General features: G+C 42.5%; 1 protein-coding gene across 4 annotated transcripts in view; it reads left to right on the forward strand.

Annotated features, from left to right (window-relative positions):
- Positions 1-18,510, forward strand: part of CERS1 (ceramide synthase 1) — a 120,052-nt gene that overhangs the window by 20,619 nt on the left and 80,923 nt on the right. For all 4 annotated transcript variants that reach the window (XM_069767724.1, XM_069767722.1, XM_069767721.1 and 1 more), the window contains exons 2-3: positions 12,687-12,846; positions 14,943-15,123. In XM_069767724.1, the coding sequence (XP_069623825.1) occupies positions 12,687-12,846; positions 14,943-15,123 (341 nt within the window). The remainder of the gene's footprint in view (positions 1-12,686; positions 12,847-14,942; positions 15,124-18,510) is intronic.

Here is an 18,510-nt window from a genome sequence, read left to right on the forward strand (position 1 = left end):
TTAAACAGGTGTCCAGCAGACAGTTGACTCTAAAAGGGTGTTACTTAATAAAGCAAACTCCATCCCATTTCATGCTGTTAGCGATGGCACCACAAGGAAGAGAAATGTCACAAGACATGAGAAATAAAATAATTTCTTTACACAAGAAAGATGAAAGCTTTACTTACACTGGTAAACACTGATTTTGGTGCCAACAATGTCTGAAGAGTGGTATATTAAGTTTATGGTGCTGATTAAGAATATGACTTCTGTTTTGTCAGATTGGCTCTAATTTCTGAACTATATAATAGTTAATTAATTACAGTAGAATTTCTGCTTCAAACAGTCAGTTTTCTAGCATTGTAAGCCTGCAAATTGAAGTGCTAAATAATTATATGGGATATTTCATTACCCAAAACAATGATAAAGAATTAAAAGACAGACAAAAAGACCAAAAGCTATTGTATTTGTTATCCCAAACATGTTGCATTTGTCACGGGTATGTCAGAAGCTACAGACAGTCGCACTGCATCTAGCTGCAGAAAGTCTCTGCACTTGACTTTGCAGACACATTCATAACCCATCTGACTCTTTGACCCAGTGGCAACCTTTCCAGATCTAATTGACACGCCTGGACCTGGGTGTTTATAGACTTCCAGCCTGCTGTTGGGAGTTGCTGGTGATATTTCTACTTCCCCCTGTTGAGGCTTGGCGCTATAGCAATCAGCTAGCTTCCTCTTTGGTGTTGCAAGAGGACATCTGTGTTACATCTCTGAGTCTACTCAAGATAAGTATTCTCCTTGTTCGTCTATCCCAGCTGTCTATAGTGGTAGTGGAGACCCCTAGGCAAATCTAAAGTCACCATGTCTGTCCTAAACGTCTATATATAGGTTCTGCACCTATCGCCGAGCAGAAACCTAATTCCTGCCTGACCCTGGTGATAAGCCCTTCTTAGGGAATGATGGGGTAAGCACTAGTCGATCCCCATTACCACTAAAGACAGCTGGGATAGAAACACCCAGGTCCAGTTGTGTCAATTAGATCCGGATAAAGGTTGCCACTGGGTGAAAGAGTTAGAAGGGTTAAGAAGGTGTCTGCAAAGCCAAATGCAGAGACCTTCTGCAGCTAGATGCAGTGCAACTGTCTGCAGCTTCTGACATACCCGTGACAGCATTGGGGGAATGCATTATTTTCATGGATAAATTATTTCAAAAACTAGAACCAATTCAGCAAAAGTAATGGGATGTTTTAATTCAGGACCCTCAAGATACCCTAAATCAATTAAATAAACTTTGGCACCTTAATTTTTTTTTTTTTTGTGGGGAGACCTGGGTTATCAGCCAAAATACTGAAAGAAGACTGCAACAGTCATCACAGGGACGTGTAGGCCAACCACGGAAATTAACACTTAAACAGGAGCGTCTTTTAATGAGAAAGTTTGAAGTAAGTCGACATGCAAGTTCAGTGTAGTTAACTAAATAAGTAAAAAGCCAAACCGGGGTGAGTGTTTCCCATGACAAAATACAGTGTACACTGCAGAGGAATGGCATGCATGGGTGTCGTCTATGAACAAAGCTCATGCACAAAATGCCCGCCTATAATTTGCAAGGGCCCATGGTAAAAAATATGAAGGCCACTGGGACTTTATGATATGGAGTGTGTGATGCAGTGACCCCTTTTACAGGTAGGGGGCACTGCATGGTCTTCCCAGGATATGCACGGAGGCGTATTGAGGCCGTGAGAGTGCATGGCAGTTGCACGCATAAATATGATGGTGATACAAAGTCCGGCATTGTTGTGAATGGCCGGTATGTGTGTCGCAGAGGAAGATACTCAGCGCTGTCAGCTTAAAGCAATGTTGTTGTTATGGGACCTGTAGTCCCACAAGTATAGTTGTTGGTATAATTATGAAGGGAGGCTGGCAGGGCTAGTTATGAGAGATGGGCGGGTCGAAACAGCCACACACACACCTCCCATCTAGGGGAGTGGTTACAGCTTGATAATGTGACCAGGGTGTGGGTCACATGGTTGAGAATGTGGACCTGAATGGTCTGTGCTGTAGGTCCTGAAAGAGCCTATGTGTTGGGAGTGCTATCTCCCTGAATAGCATGTGGTGGGGCTTTGGACCTGGTGGCCTGGGTGTTGGACGAACGTCCAGAATAGCACCCAGACAGGCCACATGCCTGTGTGTTGGACGGTCCCAGGTGGGATGGACATCCTGAATAGCGCACAGTGAGACCGTGGTCCTGGACGGTCTGTGTTGGAAGCTCCGGTGAGTGGAGTCTTCCTGGAAGCACCTGAGAGACCGTGGCCTGGACGGTCTGTATTGGGGAAGCTACCATCCTTCGGGGGCTCTGTACTGACCGATGTGTGCCTGCCAGGCAAGTTGGTGAACCCCGTAAGGCAGCTTTCCCAGGCAGGAGAAAGGACTGACAAGGAGTCAGCAGGTGGAGCAGGAGCTCCCGTAAGGTACCATAGACTGTTGGTGCTTATGATATTTTATGAACTGTGCGGTCACCTACGGCAACTGGTCAGATTAGGATTAGCGTGTTTAGTGACGCAAGCTAATGATGTGAAGCCTGATGTAAAGACTGTCCATCTGTTGTTGGTTTTGGTGGTTTATGCTGTATAAAGTAAACCCACATGTTTAAGTGAAAAACCGTGTGCTTGAATCCCGTGCCAAGCGAGTGTCCCCCAAACACATGCAGTAAGTGCAATCTTATAAGTGATAAGACCAAGATAAATTTTTTTCGGGCTGGTGGTGTCAAAACTGTATGGCATCGTAAAATTGAGGGGTACAATCAGGGCCGGCTCCAGATTTTTGAGGGCCCCGGGCGAAGGAGTCTCAGTGGTACCCCCCCCTTTAAAACATACCACGATTCATGATGCACAGATACAGCAGAGAAATATAGGTATAGTACAATGCCAAATATTTCACTTCTTACATGAGTGATAGCTATTGTAAATTCTAGAATGCCATACAGCAGAGGGGCTTTATATAAGTCAACCCCTTATATGCCAATTTTTGTGACCTACTCCCTCTTCCTAAGTTACCAGTAGGCATTTTATTGTTAGCTGAACTTGCTGCAAAGAAAAAACTGCATACATTGAATATGACAATTTTTTAATAGAAAACTTTTTAAAGTAAACATTAGAAAGTATTAATGTAGAACATTTGTAAAAGTGCAAAATGGGTAGCATATAGCACAGCCACGTAGTATATAGCACAGCCACGTAGTATATAGCACAGCCAAGTAGTATATAACACAGCCACAAAGCATATGACCAGCCCACGTAGTATATATCACAGCCACATAGTATATAGCACAGCCAGGTAGTATATAACGCAGCCACATAGCATATCACACAGCCCACATAGTATATAGCACAGCCCACATAGCATATAACACAGCCCACGTAGTATATAGCACAGCCCACGTAGTATATAACACAGCCCACGTAGCATATAACACAGCCCACATAGTATATAGCACAATCAGGTAGTATATAGCACAGCCACGTAGTATATAACACAGCCCACATAGTATATAACACAGCCCACATAGCATATAACGCAGCCCACGTAGTATATAGGACAGCCACGTAGTATATAGGACAGCCACGTAGTATATAGCACAGCCACATAGTATTTAACACAGCCCACGTAGTATATAGCACAGCCACATAGCATATAACACAGCCCACCTTATATATAGCACAGCCACGTAGTATATAGCACAGCCACATAGTACATAACAGCCCACATAGTACATAGCACAGCCACATAGCATATAACACAGCCACGTAGTATATATCACAGCCACATAGTATATAACACAGCCACGTAGCATATGACAGCCCACATTGTATATAGCACAGGCACAGCCACATAGTATATAGCACAGCCACATATTACATAACACAGCCCACATAGTACATAGCACAGCCACATAGCATATAACACAGCCACGTAGTATATAACACAGCCACATAGTATATAACACAGTCCATGTATTATATAACACAGCCATGTAGTATATAGCACAGCCATGTAGTATATAACACAGCCCACGTAGTATATAGCACAGCCACATAGCATATAACAGCCCACGTAGCATATAACACAGCCCACGTAGTATAAAGCACAGCAACGTAGTATATAGCACAGCTACGTAGCATATAACTCAGCCCACGCAGTATATAGCACAGCCACGTAGCACATAACACAGCCCACATAGCATTTAACACAGCTGACGTAGCATATAGCACAGCCTTGTAGTATATAGCACAGCCCGCATCTCCCCCCTCGAGAATGACCCCACAGTCCAGTACTCACTGTTATAGTAAAAAAAAAAAACACTCCTCACCTCTCCTTGTGCCCATGTTGCTCCCTGCTCCTGTCTCAGCGGCTGCACTGCCTGGCACACAGTGAGTGCGCGATGGCATCATTGCGCACCCGCAGTGTCAGAGGCAGGATGGGGAATGATGGGAGAGGGAGCGTCAGCTGACGTTCTCTCCTCCATTATTGCTTTGAACTTTACTGGCAGACGCGGCGCTGGCGTGCTAGCTGAGGGGGCGGGCCCTAGGCAGCTGCCTGCTCCTAACGCCGGCCCTGCCTGCAGTGACCCCCCGGAGCCTCAGTGTACCATACCATGAAAGGGCCCCCAGTCTCGCCAGGGCCCTGGCACTTGCCCAGGTGCGTCGGGTGCTGACGCCAGCCCTGGGTACAGTGAAAAATGTATGGTGTGTACAGTGAAACCTGGTGGTGGCATTGTCTTTATATGGGGCTACATAAGTGCTTCTAGTGTCGAGGAGCTACATTTCATTGATGGTATTATGAATGAACAGATGTACTGCTGTATACTGAAAGAGAAGATGCTACCATTACTCTATGCCCTTGGTAGGTGTATAGTTTCCAACTTGACAATAATCCAAAACACATACAGTATCTATGGTCACTGTTGCATTTCTGAAGAAGAACAGGGTGAAAGCTATTCCGTATGTATGTGTCCGGATCTGAACCCAACTGAACACCTACGGGAAATTCTGAAGAGACAAGTTGAGCATCACTCTCTATCCAGCATCCAGGTTATAAAAGACATTGTTCTTGAAACATGGAAAAAATTTGCCTACTTATTCATTCCATGCCTAGAAGACTTGGTACTGTCCTTAAAAATCATGGAAGTCATAGAAAATACTAGATGTAGTAGTTTTTGATGTGGTCTGGATCAACTATTTGAGTAACACTGAAAATTTTGAAATGAAAGTTGGGTTGAATTTTTGTTTTTATGAAACTCAGGCTTGTCAAAATTTTGGAAATTGTTCTTGTGTTCAGTGAGATATTGATTGAAATCTTACTTCTCAAAAGGAGTGCACTCATTTATGCTGAGCACTGTATATGGATGCTTTTAAAACTGTAATTGCCAACATCAACTAAAATGTGGTGGAGTCGGAAAAAGAACTACGGTATTTACTGGACTAGACAAACATTTACCATCGACCAACTTTTATTTATTGTATATGACCTCCCTTAAAGGGTTAGTTTTATTTCACAATTATACAGTACTTTACATTGAGTTCTTGGTCCTGGGTTTCCAAATAAACTCCTGAAAAATGGGCTTGAGACAGAACCCCCAACTGAGCCATTCTGTTTAACCTTCATTTGGCCTCCGATCTGGTAGTGTGTCTGTCTTTTTTAGGCATCCACAATTATGTAGTAGAGCAATTGTTTTTGTCGGCATAAAAAGATGGACACTGCTGGAACAGAGTGAAAAGTGCCTCTGTCACGTTACACTGAATAGCTCCAGTTTTTCTGGAATTTAGACAGAAAATCAGACGCAGTGCTCAGCGTAGAGCACAGGATAGATGTGAACCTGGTCTTATTCGCACTACTTAAAGTTATCACCTACAGGTCCTTCTCAAAAAATTAGCATATAGTGTTAAATTTCATTATTTACCATAATGTAATGATTACAATTAAACTTTCATATATTATAGATTCATTATCCACCAACTGAAATTTGTCAGGTCTTTTATTGTTTTAATACTGATGATTTTGGCATACAACTCCTGATAACCCAAAAAACCTGTCTCAATAAATTAGCATATCAAGAAAAGGTTCTCTAAACGACCTATTACCCTAATCTTCTGAATCAACTAATTAACTCTAAACACATGCAAAAGATACCTGAGGCTTTTATAAACTCCCTGCCTGGTTCATTACTCAAAACCCCCATCATGGGTAAGACTAGCGACCTGACAGATGTCAAGAAGGCCATCATTGACACCCTCAAGCAAGAGGGTAAAGGTACCTTCACACATAACGATATTGTTAACGATATCGTTGCTATTTGTGACGTAGCAACGATATCGTTAATGAAATCGTTATGTGTGACAGCGACCAACGATCAGACCCCTGCTGGGAGATCGTTGGTCGCTGAATAAAGTCCAGAACTTTATTTCGTCGCTGGATCTCCTGCTGACATCGCTGGATCGGCGTGTGTGACACCGATCCAGCGATGTCTTCACTGGTAACCAGGGTAAACATCGGGTAACTAAGCGCAGGGCCGCGCTTAGTAACCCGATGTTTACCCTGGTTACCATGCTAAAAGTAAAAAAATACAAACCCTAGATACTTACCTACAGCCGTCTGTCCTCCAGCGCTGTGCTCTGCTCTCCTCCTGCACTGACTGTGAGCCGGAAAGCAGAGCGGTGACGTCACCGCTCTGCTTTCCGGCTCACAGACAGTACAGGAGGAGTGCAGAGAAGCAGAGCACAGCGCTGGAGGACAGACGGCGGTAGGTAAGTATCTAGTGTTTGTTTTTTTTTACTTTTAGCATGGTAACCAGGGTAAACATCGGGTTACTAAGCGCAGCCGCTGTGTGACAGCTCTCCAGCGACCAAACAGCGACGCTGCAGCGATCCGGATCGTTGTCGGTATCGCTGCAGCGTCGCTTAATGTGAAGGGGCCTTAAGACCCAGAAAGAAATTTCTCAACAAATAGGCTGTTCCCAGAGTGCTGTATCAAGGCACCTCAATGGTAAGTCTGTTGGAAGGAAACAATGTGGCAGAAAACGCTGTACAACGAGAAGAGGAGACCGGACCCTGAGGAAGATTGTGGAGAAGGACCGATTCCAGACCTTGGGGAACCTGAGGAAGCAGTGGACTGAGTCTGGTGTGGAAACATCCAGAGCCACCGTGCACAGGCGTGTGCAGGAAATGGGCTACAGGTGCCGCATTCCCCAGGTAAAGCCACTTTTGAGCTACAGAGAAGCAGCACTGGACTGTTGCTAAGTGGTCCCAAGTACTTTTTTCTGATGAAAGCAAATTTTGCATGTCATTCGGAAATCAAGGTGCCAGAGTCTGGAGGAAGACTGGGGAGAAGGAAATGCCAAAATGCCTGAAGTCCAGTGTCAAGTACCCACAGTCAGTGATGGTGTGGGGTGCCATGTCAGCTGCTGGTGTTGGTCCACTGGGTTTCATCAAGGGCAGGGTCAATGCAGCTAGCTATCAGGAGATTTTGGAGCACTTCATGCTTCCATCGGCTGAAATGCTTTATGGAGATGAAGATTTCATTTTTCAGCACGACCTGGCACCTGCTCACAGTGCCAAAACCACTGGTAAATGGTTTACTGACCATGGTATTACTGTGCTCAATTGGCCTGCCAACTCTCCAGACCTGAACCCCATAGAGAATCTGTGGGATATTGTGAAGAGAAAGTTGAGAGACGCAAGACCCAACACTCTGGATGAGCTTAAGGCCGCTATTGAAGCATCCTGGGCCTCCATAACATCTCAGCAGTGTCACAGGCTGATTGCCTCCATGCCACGCCGCATTGAAGCAGTCATTTCTGCCAAAGGATTCCCGACCAAGTATTGAGTGCATAACTGAACATTATTATTTGTTGGTTTTTTTGTTTGTTATTAAAAAACACTTTTATTTGATTGGATGGGTGAAATATGCTAATTTATTGAGACAGGTTTTTTGGGTTATCAGGAGTTGTATGCCAAAATCATCAGTATTAAAACAATAAAAGACCTGACAAATTTCAGTTGGTGGATAATGAATCTATAATATATGAAAGTTTAATTGTAATCATTACATTATGGTAAATAATGAAATTTAACACTATATGCTAATTTTTTGAGAAGGACCTGTATATTAGGGTCAGACTGCTTTTAAAATACATGAAACCAGGCCTACCCTCCGCCTACTTCTCCTTGCGTCCTGCGGTGCCCTGAGTACCTATATTTAACATTGGGAACGCGGGGACGTACGCTGTATGCGGATGCCTCCACATGCGCCGTTTGAACGCTGCGCCGACCACAAGAAAATGCAACACGTTGCATTTGGCACAGTTTGGCGCATGCGGAGGCATCCGCATACAGCGTACGTCTCTGCGTACCCAATGTTAAAGATAGGTACTCAGGGCACCGCAGGACGCAAGGAGAAGTAGGTGGATTGTAGACAGAGCATAGGCATGGTTTCATGGAGGAAAAAGGAGGATGTACGCCGCCATCCACAGCCCTCTCGTACGCAAGTATGAAACCAGCCTTTTATAGTCACATTCTTAGGTTATCAGTTTTGAAATACAACACTGACATTGACTTTCAAAGCCTTTCTATATTATCTAGCAAAAATACATGATGTTTAACAAGCTAACATCCTTTACCACTTGACAGTTTCCATTTGGAACAATGAGCCATTTGTTTTGTAAGTGACATGACCTAAAGTAGCATAACCTAATGACTTCCTTCGCACATGCTAACAGTAGATATCTTATATATATATATATATATATATATATATATATATATATATGTGTGTATATATATGTTATAATATACAGTATATATGTTATAACATATACCAGTTGTTTTGAGAGCTCACACGAAATACGTTGCCGATGTTAGTCATGTAAAGTATATGAAGGGTTCCCCAAAGTTAAGAAGGTTGTCCACTACTGAACAATCCGTACTTATTCAAATAAGAGCCCCATAAAAAAATCAATCTGTACTCCCATCCTGCAGGTGCACTGCACCAGTGATATTGGTGCTGCTGTTATCAGCACGTGACCTGACATTGTTGTGTCATGTGACCGCTGATGCCAATCAGAGACCACTGAATGGCCGCAGCTCTTCCATATCTGCCCTTACGGAAATTGTAAAGACTGCTGCAGAATGTGAGTATACACTATTTTTATTTTCTATGGGGTGCAGAATAGATTAAGCGAGGGTTGCCCAGTAGTGGAGCCCACTTTAAGTTTTTTTTCATGAACGAGTATATAGGTCAAAAGCAAATTAGCTAGCATGTCCAAACAAAATGATGTACAACCTGCAGTACAAAACCCAAACAATCATTAAGATGGAACATGCATTAAGGTTACCATGCCATTGGTAGATGGGTTCTCACATTTTTGATCACTTATACTTAGAAACTATTTAACATGTATAATATTATAATAAATATAGCGTTAATGAATGTCAGATATAGAGCTTGTTCACACGTTGCTTTTTTGCCATGATTTTCCACATCTGCAGGGTTTTACTGTACCAACAGTGAATGAGATGTATTAAATCTCAAGCATGTGTTGCTTATCTTTTCCTTTCATATTTGAACATTCATATCTGTAGCATGACAACTCTTTTAGCGTTTTTGCTGCATTTTTCACCCAATGAAATGAATAGGAAAAACACAAGCAAAAATGTATCAAAAATGCACAAATTTGACTTTCCATTTTTCCCTCTAAGGCTACGTTTACGTTTGCATTGTGCGCCGCTGCGTCGGCGATGCAACGCACGACGCAAATAAAAACGCACCAAAACGCACGCAAAAACGCTGCGTTTTGCGACGCATGCGTCCTTTTTTGCCGAAATTTGGACGCAAGAAAAATGCAACTTGTTGCGTTTTCTGCGCCCGACGCTTGCGGCAAAAAAAATGCATGCATCACACAACGCAGCACAATGGACGCATGTCCATGCGTCCCCCATGTTAAATATAGGGGTGCATGACGCATGCGTCGCCGCTGCGTCGCCCGACGCAAACACGCAAAACGCTAATGTGAACGTAGCCTAAAACTTTTTTTTTTACTAAATGTAATGTGTGCACATACCCATATAATGTTTTTTTTTCCTCCAAACCATTGTGCTAGTGTATGAAATGTAGTGCGGCGGTATTCACACCATGCGGTAATGAGGCAGTGTCCCAGTAAAGTTCAGCGCAAATGTCTTTATTTTCCAAAAACTCAAAAATTAAAGGCAAACGATATCCTCCGGATAGCAGCAGGGGCGTCAAAACAGTCCGTCTCCGAAACTGGTTGCTGTGGGCAACTGCACCACTGTATCATGCTTAGGGGCGCCAGGCATTTTGCTTCTCTTGGCTCTATATTAGCTTCACCCAAGCCGGATGTTGCAGAGCCACTTTCTCTGCAGCTTGCAAACAAACACTAACACACCCAACCTTTGCTGCAGGGTTTTTAAATGAGATCTGTGGCCATGGGTCACTTGAAAGACCCGGCTCCACCATCCTGTAGTTCACTCCAAAAATAAAAGCCCATGCTGGGTTTCCTTAAATCTGCCTTGGCCAAATAGCTTGTCCAAGACCAAACTTACTTTTATCTTGCACTGCAACCACAACTATGTCTGTGACTGCAATGCACTCCAGAGGCCTCAGTATGCTTCTATGCGTATCCTGTGGGTTACATACCGTCCCTCACATATAATTCCCCTCACTGCCTCACAAAAGGCACAGCTATGAAAAAAAGTGATTAATATGTGATTGACATGTAGACATTTTCGCTTTTGGTCAAGTGCTTTTACAAATTTATTTCAGCCAGTTTTACAAAATTCTTTCATATTCAAAGGCTGAAAAGTAGCATATTTTACGGCATATAAGACGACTTTTTAAGCCCTGAAAATCTTATCAAAAGTCGGGAGTCATCTTATACGCTGGGTACGGCATGTGCAGAGCTCTGAGGTCGCCACATATGGTGCAGGGAGCAGTCCCGGATGGTACCCAGGGTCTGCAGGAGAGGAGACTCTCTTTCAGGCCCTGGGTACAATATTCATGCAAAAAAAGGATTAAAATAGGGATATACTTACTTTCCTATGGCCCCCGGAGTTCTCCCGGCTCTCAGCGGTGCATGCGGTGGCTTCCGTTCCCAGGGATGCATTGCGTGAATCACCTGAGATGACATCGCGGTCACGCGACCATGATGTCACAAAGGTCCTTCGCGCAATGCATCCCTGGGAACGGAAGTATATCCCTATTTTTTATTTTAATTCTTTTTTTTTACATGAATATGCATCCCAGGGCCTGAAGAAGAGTCTCCTCTCCTCCAGAACCTGGGAACCATCCGGGACCACTCCCTGCACCATATGCGGCGACCTCAGAGCTCCGCACACGCCGTATAAGACGACACCCGGCATATAAGATGACCCCCGACTTATACAGCGAGTGTATCCCAAACTCTATATTTGAAATGGAAAAGTTGGGGGTCGTCTTATACGCCCAGTCGTCTTATACGCCAGAAAATACGGTAATTGGATGATTGACTGATCATAAGTTCCATGGTCCAGTGTGACCTATTAAATGATCTCGATAAAGAGAGTTGATTCCAATTGTTGAATTAGCATTTTCTAGCTTCTCTTTAGATCTTTCAATATGCTGTCCATCATTAAGCTGAAAAAAAACTGCAGTGGTAGATAGCAAAACCAGTGCAGGAATGGTATGTGTGAGAGAAGATAACACGTTTTCACATAGTTGTCAGAAAAAATCTTTGCATGACGTACAATGTCCAGTATCTGAAGAAAACGTGATGATCTGCAGTATGGCCGGTGAGTGCTGTGTCCCATGTTTGTATCTCCTGGTAGCTAAATCCTAATTTTAGACCTTAGTCATAGAGCAGTAGAGCAGCACAGGGAAACTGCTGAGGGATACAAGAGGTATGATTACCTCCAATCCTAAACATAGCTAGCAAACAGAAGAACACAGTAGCTCCCTTTAGGCCCACGTTATGTTGTTTCATTTTTAGACATGTGGAGTTTATAATATGTGTGTAGTTTTCTTTGTAAGATTTTCTTGCCGTTAGTGAATTATCTGCTACTAACACCTGTTCTTGTAGTCACTGCTTATAAGGCAGTATTCTTTTATGTAGTTACCTTCTTATTGAATTTAGGCCTCACTCAGATGTCCGTGTTCTATGCTTTACACAGATACAACCCATCATAGTCTATGGGGCTGTTCACATGTCAGGGTTTTCACAGAACGTGTGTCCATGCAGAACTCAAGTAGATATGTCTGCCAATACAAGTCTATGGGCTCTTTGAAAATCACAGATAGCATCCGTGAGCAGACGGTGTACCCGTCCGTGTGCTGTCTGTGTTTAAAATAGCAAAATATAGGAAAGGGTTTGTACTTTATTTATGTCTTTAGCCATCCATTAAAAACGCTGAACACACACTGGTGGGAAAAAACGGACACACGTATCGTACATTCGTGACACACAGATCCAAGACACTCATGACACTGGCACCAATTTTTTGAATGCATGAAAAAGTCTGACTTCCGAATAAGGCCTTAGAGAACTTTCAGAAACCTCATACTTGCCATGTTTTGACTCCGCAGGTTAATCCAACAGGCACTAAATATTCACCATGACAAATCCCTGGTTTAAACGCATTAATAAGATTTCTGCCTTCCCCTACAGCCATTTATCAAATGGTGTCATCTGCAGCCAAAAGAAGCAGAAAAGGTCCCGGAGAGTGCATGGAAACTCCTCTTCTACAGTTGTTCATGGTCTTACTGTTTCTACCTCCTTTTCTTCACTGAACACAACTTCTTTCATGACCCTCCTTCTACGTTTCATGGTATGTAAACCTTATCACCCTAAAATGTAACAAAAGAACAGATTATGTTTTGGGAAAGAAACTAAATTTCAGCTACAAAATTCCATATCTTACTTAAACGGATGTAATTTCACATTTCGGTTACAATCAATTTGTAGATAGCGAGATCCTAGATTGTGGGGTTTCCTATTGAGTGGTCATGTTAGATAATTACTCTGTAATATCTCACTGATGATTTACATAGGGTCTATGCTGGAATGTGGCACAGTTCAGTCTATGTGATTGAGCACATGCATGAAGACCTCATCTTTACTAAGCAGCACAGCTGTTGTGGTCTGCTGTCCATGACATCTGCTACATGAAAGATACAAACTCACCAAGTTATGCCAGGAGTCAGCTGTGACTCTTTCAATCTGACATTCATGTATGAAAAGCTTTGTGTGAATGGCTGGACAGCTGACAGACCTGCGCTCTTGGCAAAGAAGGTGTTGTGTTGAATCATTTCAAATATCATCTGTCTCTCTTAGTAGAAGACTTCACAAGTGAGCATGTGCTGGTAGGTGATTCCTTTACAAATGACTTGCTTCCAGACCAATTGTTGTTGTTTTTTCTGTCTAGGGGGAAAAAGCATGCCCATAATGTCAGCCTAAATAGCTGATTTTGATCATATTGGCCAATCATCTTTTGGAAATTATACATTGTCACAGTCTGGACAAATAAGCAATTCTGAATCGCCATCTTTTGGGTTAGATGGTTTTGCAGCACTTAGGGGATTGTTAAGCTTACCTTACCTGAGGTGGGTCCTCTAAGCTCCAGGTTCAGGTGGGCACACAGACCCCAGGCATTGATGCAACATCAGGAAGGCACATTTGGAGAGAGGACTTGGAACACTGGAGCCCAACGATCCCACATATACATGCATGTTCAATTTGGCAGGGCATTTATGTGCCCGCAGTAGGAAGAGGGGAGATGGCAGCTGTCAGACACTTCTTGCAATGCCATTTGGAATGAGGCAAGAACATTCAACATTCCCAATCCTTTTTATTCCTCCAAAATGTATGATTTAAAAAAGAGTCATGTAGCCCTCACATACATTTCATAGTTCCCACATGTATGGTTTCCTTTGGAGCGTACAAGGTAATATTAACCAGACACTCCATATTACTTCATTTTCTGGTATTCCTGTAGTTAGTATTCTTGAGGTCTGCCATGGTACTACACTAATTACAATGTAATAACATCTATATCATCCATCAATTGTGACAACGTAAGTCTGGAGAAGTTGTGCAGCTTCTCACATGTTGCCAGAGTCGCTAAATAGAAATATGATCTTGTTTAAGGGTTTGGCTTGCAATGTATATTTAAAATGTATAATTTTTCTACCATCTTAATTTACATACTCCCTAATGGTGGCATTTAGCTGAAAATTTAATGCAATATAATTTACTATTAAACCTACTTTACTGTGGATTTCAATAAATGCATTCTCTATTGCATCCCACCGCACTTATCCTCCTGAATAGTAAATGGGAGGTTCAAACCGCATCCTCTTCAGCCCTAATTAGAATTTAAGTAAATGTGTCCTTATTCTGCATGGTTATTGTTAACGTTCACTCCTAGGAACAATCATTTCATAATAATCGTGCAGTCTAAACAGGCTGCTGGTCACCCAACCTACCAGCGAATTATAGTTTGCCTAAAATTGTGCTGCCAAAAACAATGTCAGCATATGCGAACTAAACAATTTATCGGTGATCATGCAGTGTATGCAGGCAAATAAACGATCGCCAACCAGCAAGTAGCAGATCCGTGGTACTTCAATTCCATCTGTCGGCTGGTGTATATGGAACTTTAATATCTACAGCTGTCATTGATAGAATAGGAAGCCCATAGCTGAGGGGCAATGCATTTTCCATTTTCAGCTGTGAAATCCATGACTTTCCTAAAAGGAAGAGTAAAAGATGGATTAAACATGGCACATTTGTGACTAGTTATGTCCTGTGAATATGTATGTGTTATCTCGTTTTCCATTCATTACTTTTCCACTATAAATTACAACTAATTGGCCTTTATTAATTTATATGACACATTTATGTTTTCTCTTTGACGGAGTTTAGGTTGGAAGTCGAGAGTTACTGTCCCCAAGGAAATTGCACTTGTATATCTAATCCAAGGCAGTTTCTATGCACATTCTACTTACGCTACTTTGTATATGGACGCATGGAGAAAAGACTCCATTGTAATGATAGTGCATCATGTGGTCACTTTCACTCTAATTTCTTTTTCATATGCTTTCCGGTAAGTCCCATGTCATATTGAGATATTAAATGAGGATTTGGTTGAATTTACAGACAAGACATTTGGATTTTCTGGACTATTGGGACTATCTAAGGCCTCCTTCACCTGTCCGTTTCTTATGTCAGTATTCGTTCCGTTTTTTAAGGACCGTAAATACGGACATACGCAGACCCATTGTATTCAATGGTGGTGCGCACATGTGAAAAACCTGCAGACATGTCAGTTTTATTTGTGCAGCACGGACAAAATGCGTGCTGCACACATACAGTCTGAGCCAACAGCAGAAAAGTGTTTGGCACCACTGCGTCGCCTTTACCTTAAAGCAGTGTTTCTCAACTCCAGTCCTCAAGACCCACCAACAGGTCATGTTTTCAGGATTTCCTTAGTATTGCATAGGTGATAGAATTAATGCTTGAGCAGGTGATGAAATTATCACCTGTGCAATACCAAGGAAATCCTGAAAACATGACCTGTTGATGGGTCTTGAGGACCGGAGTTGGGGAACATTGCCTTAAAGTAGTGAAATGAGGTTAACCACACTAAGTCACAAATGCCATATAGCCTCCAAAACCACCGCTGTAGATTCTCAATCCATATGAAAAAAACATGCAGGAAATCCGTAATGCTGAAGAAAATAATGAATGGCACTCACTAATGCGGTTTTCACTTGCTTTATTAGATGCTCTGCAGCTCAGGCACGGGAGACATGTGCAAGGAACGGACTACAGCTGTTTCGCGCTCCAGTCAGTGTACCTTGCACATGTCTCCCGTTGTGCCTGAGCCGCACAGCGTCTAAGAATGCAAGTGAGAACCGCATTGGTGAGTGCCATCCATTATTTTCTTCGGCATTTCACATACACAGTGATGACACATGAATGACATATGTGTGTCATCAATGTGACATATACTGGCACCTGGGAAGAATCAGTACAGTTCGTACTGTTTCCAGGCGCCAGTCGACTGCTGAAAGCAGCTCTCACCATTGCAGAGTACAGCGTAACATGAGACAATGATTCAGCAGCTGTGTAACTTCTGTGTAAAATAATTAAATAAAAACGGCATGGGCTCCCACACAAATTTTATGACCAGCACCAGCAGAGGGAAAGCACACGCCTGGGGGCTGATGTTAATCTGGGACAATATCCCAGGCTATTAAATACCGGCCACAGCTGTTTGCGTAGCCTTTACTGGTTAATTTACAGGAGACCCCAGAAAAAATGACATAGGGTCCCTCTATAAATTCAAACCATCAAAGATTAACCAGTTAGCTGTGGGTTGATATTAATAGCCTGGGATGAAGTCAGAGATATTACCTCTCCACAGGCTACCAGCTTCAGCGCTCAGCTGCCCCAGAAATGGCACATCCATAAGATGTGCCAAATCTGGTGCTTAGCCTCACTATTCCCACTTGCCCTGTGGCAATGGCAGGTGACATCAAGCCCAGAGGTTAGTAATGGAGAGGCTTTGTAAGACGCCCTCATTACTAACCCCATAGTCATATTGTAACAAAGACACAGCCAGAATAAAGTCCTTTATTTGAAATAAAAATCAACACCCTGTTTTCCACATTTATTTAAAAATAAGAAAAACACTGTTATACTCACCTTGTGCCTATTCCATTGAAGCCTTTTTCCTCTGTAAAAAACTTAAAATAATAAACAACAAAAATACTTACCTTACGCCTAATCCACCAATGTCTATGTCCCCTGTAAAAAAACAAAAATAGTAAACAACCATATCCCTCACCTGTCCAAAGAGCAGATAAGCTATAATCTCCCATGCCATAATCCATCTCTGCTATATGTGGTTTTCAACCACCTGAACAGTGCCATGATGCGACCGTCCATGCTGAAAACCATAGCACAATGAGGTGCTGCGAGCACAGCTACAGTGATGAGCGGTACTGTCATAGAGTTCACCACCTATCATTGAAGCTGCATTCCCACACTTCATTGTGAGTGGTCCGAGGAACTGCAGTGACGTCAATGAGATCACCGCAAGCACTGTGAGAAAATCTGCTTATACCATACATTTTAGCACTGCCACTATTTGCTCCAAGAATTGTAACAGATCCAAGCACTTTTCAGTCTTTACTATCAGTCTATCTGTCTGTCTATTCTTTTATTAGTCAGTCCGATTGTTGATCTAGAAACCAGAAGAACACTGAAATGATCATGTTATTGAACCCCATATATCAGACTTTGTTATGAATTCATAAATACAGCCTATATACTGTACAGTGGTTTTTGAAAGTAGTCACCTCTTGGCATTTTTCGTGTTTTGCGACCTCACAATCTGGAATTTCACAGTTTTTTTGAGAGTTTGCATCAGTTTATGTAAAGAACATGCCTACAATTGTGAACATTTGTTTTTCTTTTTATTGTGATGCAAACAACAAATATTACAAAATATCTGCGTACTTCAATATGCATAAGTATTCACCCTCCAGTACTTTTGCCTCAATTAAATTTGCAATTTGCTTTGGATAAGTCTCTTTGAGCTGTCCACATCTTGCCACTGGGATTTTTGTGCATTCCTGAAGGCAAAACTTATTCAGCTTATTGAAGTTAGATGGATTCCTCTGGTGAACAGCAATATTCAAGTCTGACCACAGATTCTCAATTGGATCAAGATCTGGGCTTTAAATAGGCCACTCCAAAACATTTACACGTTTCCCCTTAAACCACTCGAGTGTTGCTTTAGCAGTATGCTTTGGGTCATTGTCTTGTTGGAAGGTGAACCTCCATCCCAGTCAGAAATCACTGACAGACTGAAGCAGGTTTTGCTCAAGAATATCCCTGTATTTTGCACCATCCATTTTCCTCTCGAGTTGGACCATTTTCCCGGTCCCTGCTGACTGAAAAACATGCCCACAGTATGATGCTGCCACCACCATTTTTCAATGTGGGAATGGTGTTCTTGGGGTGATGAGTTGTGTTGGTTTGGCATTAGACATAGCGTTTACCTTGGTGGCCAAAAAGTAAAATTTTGGTCTCATCTGACCAAAGCACCTTTTTTCATATATTTGGAGAATATCCCACATGTTTTTTGGCAAACTCAAAACGAGCCTTGCAATTTTTGTATGTAAGCAAAGGCTTTTTTTGCCCACTCTTGCACAAAGGCCACCTCTATTGCGTGTACAGCTTATTTATACTCCATTCTCTGCTTGGGAACTCTGCTGCTCCATCAGGGTTACCTTTGATCTGTGTGCTGCCTTTCTAATTTATTGCCCAAGCTGATAGTTTTTGTGGGCAGTTCTCTCTTGGCAGGTTTGTTGTGGTACCATGTTCTTTCTGTTTGATGATTATGGGTTTGATGTGCTCGGGGGGATCATCAGAGATTGGGAATTTTTTTTAATTAACCAATCCTGACTTGTTTGGAGATGTT

The sequence above is a fragment of the Ranitomeya imitator genome, chromosome 1, assembly GCF_032444005.1.
Source record: "Ranitomeya imitator isolate aRanImi1 chromosome 1, aRanImi1.pri, whole genome shotgun sequence".
NCBI classification, from domain to species: Eukaryota; Metazoa; Chordata; class Amphibia; order Anura; family Dendrobatidae; genus Ranitomeya; species Ranitomeya imitator.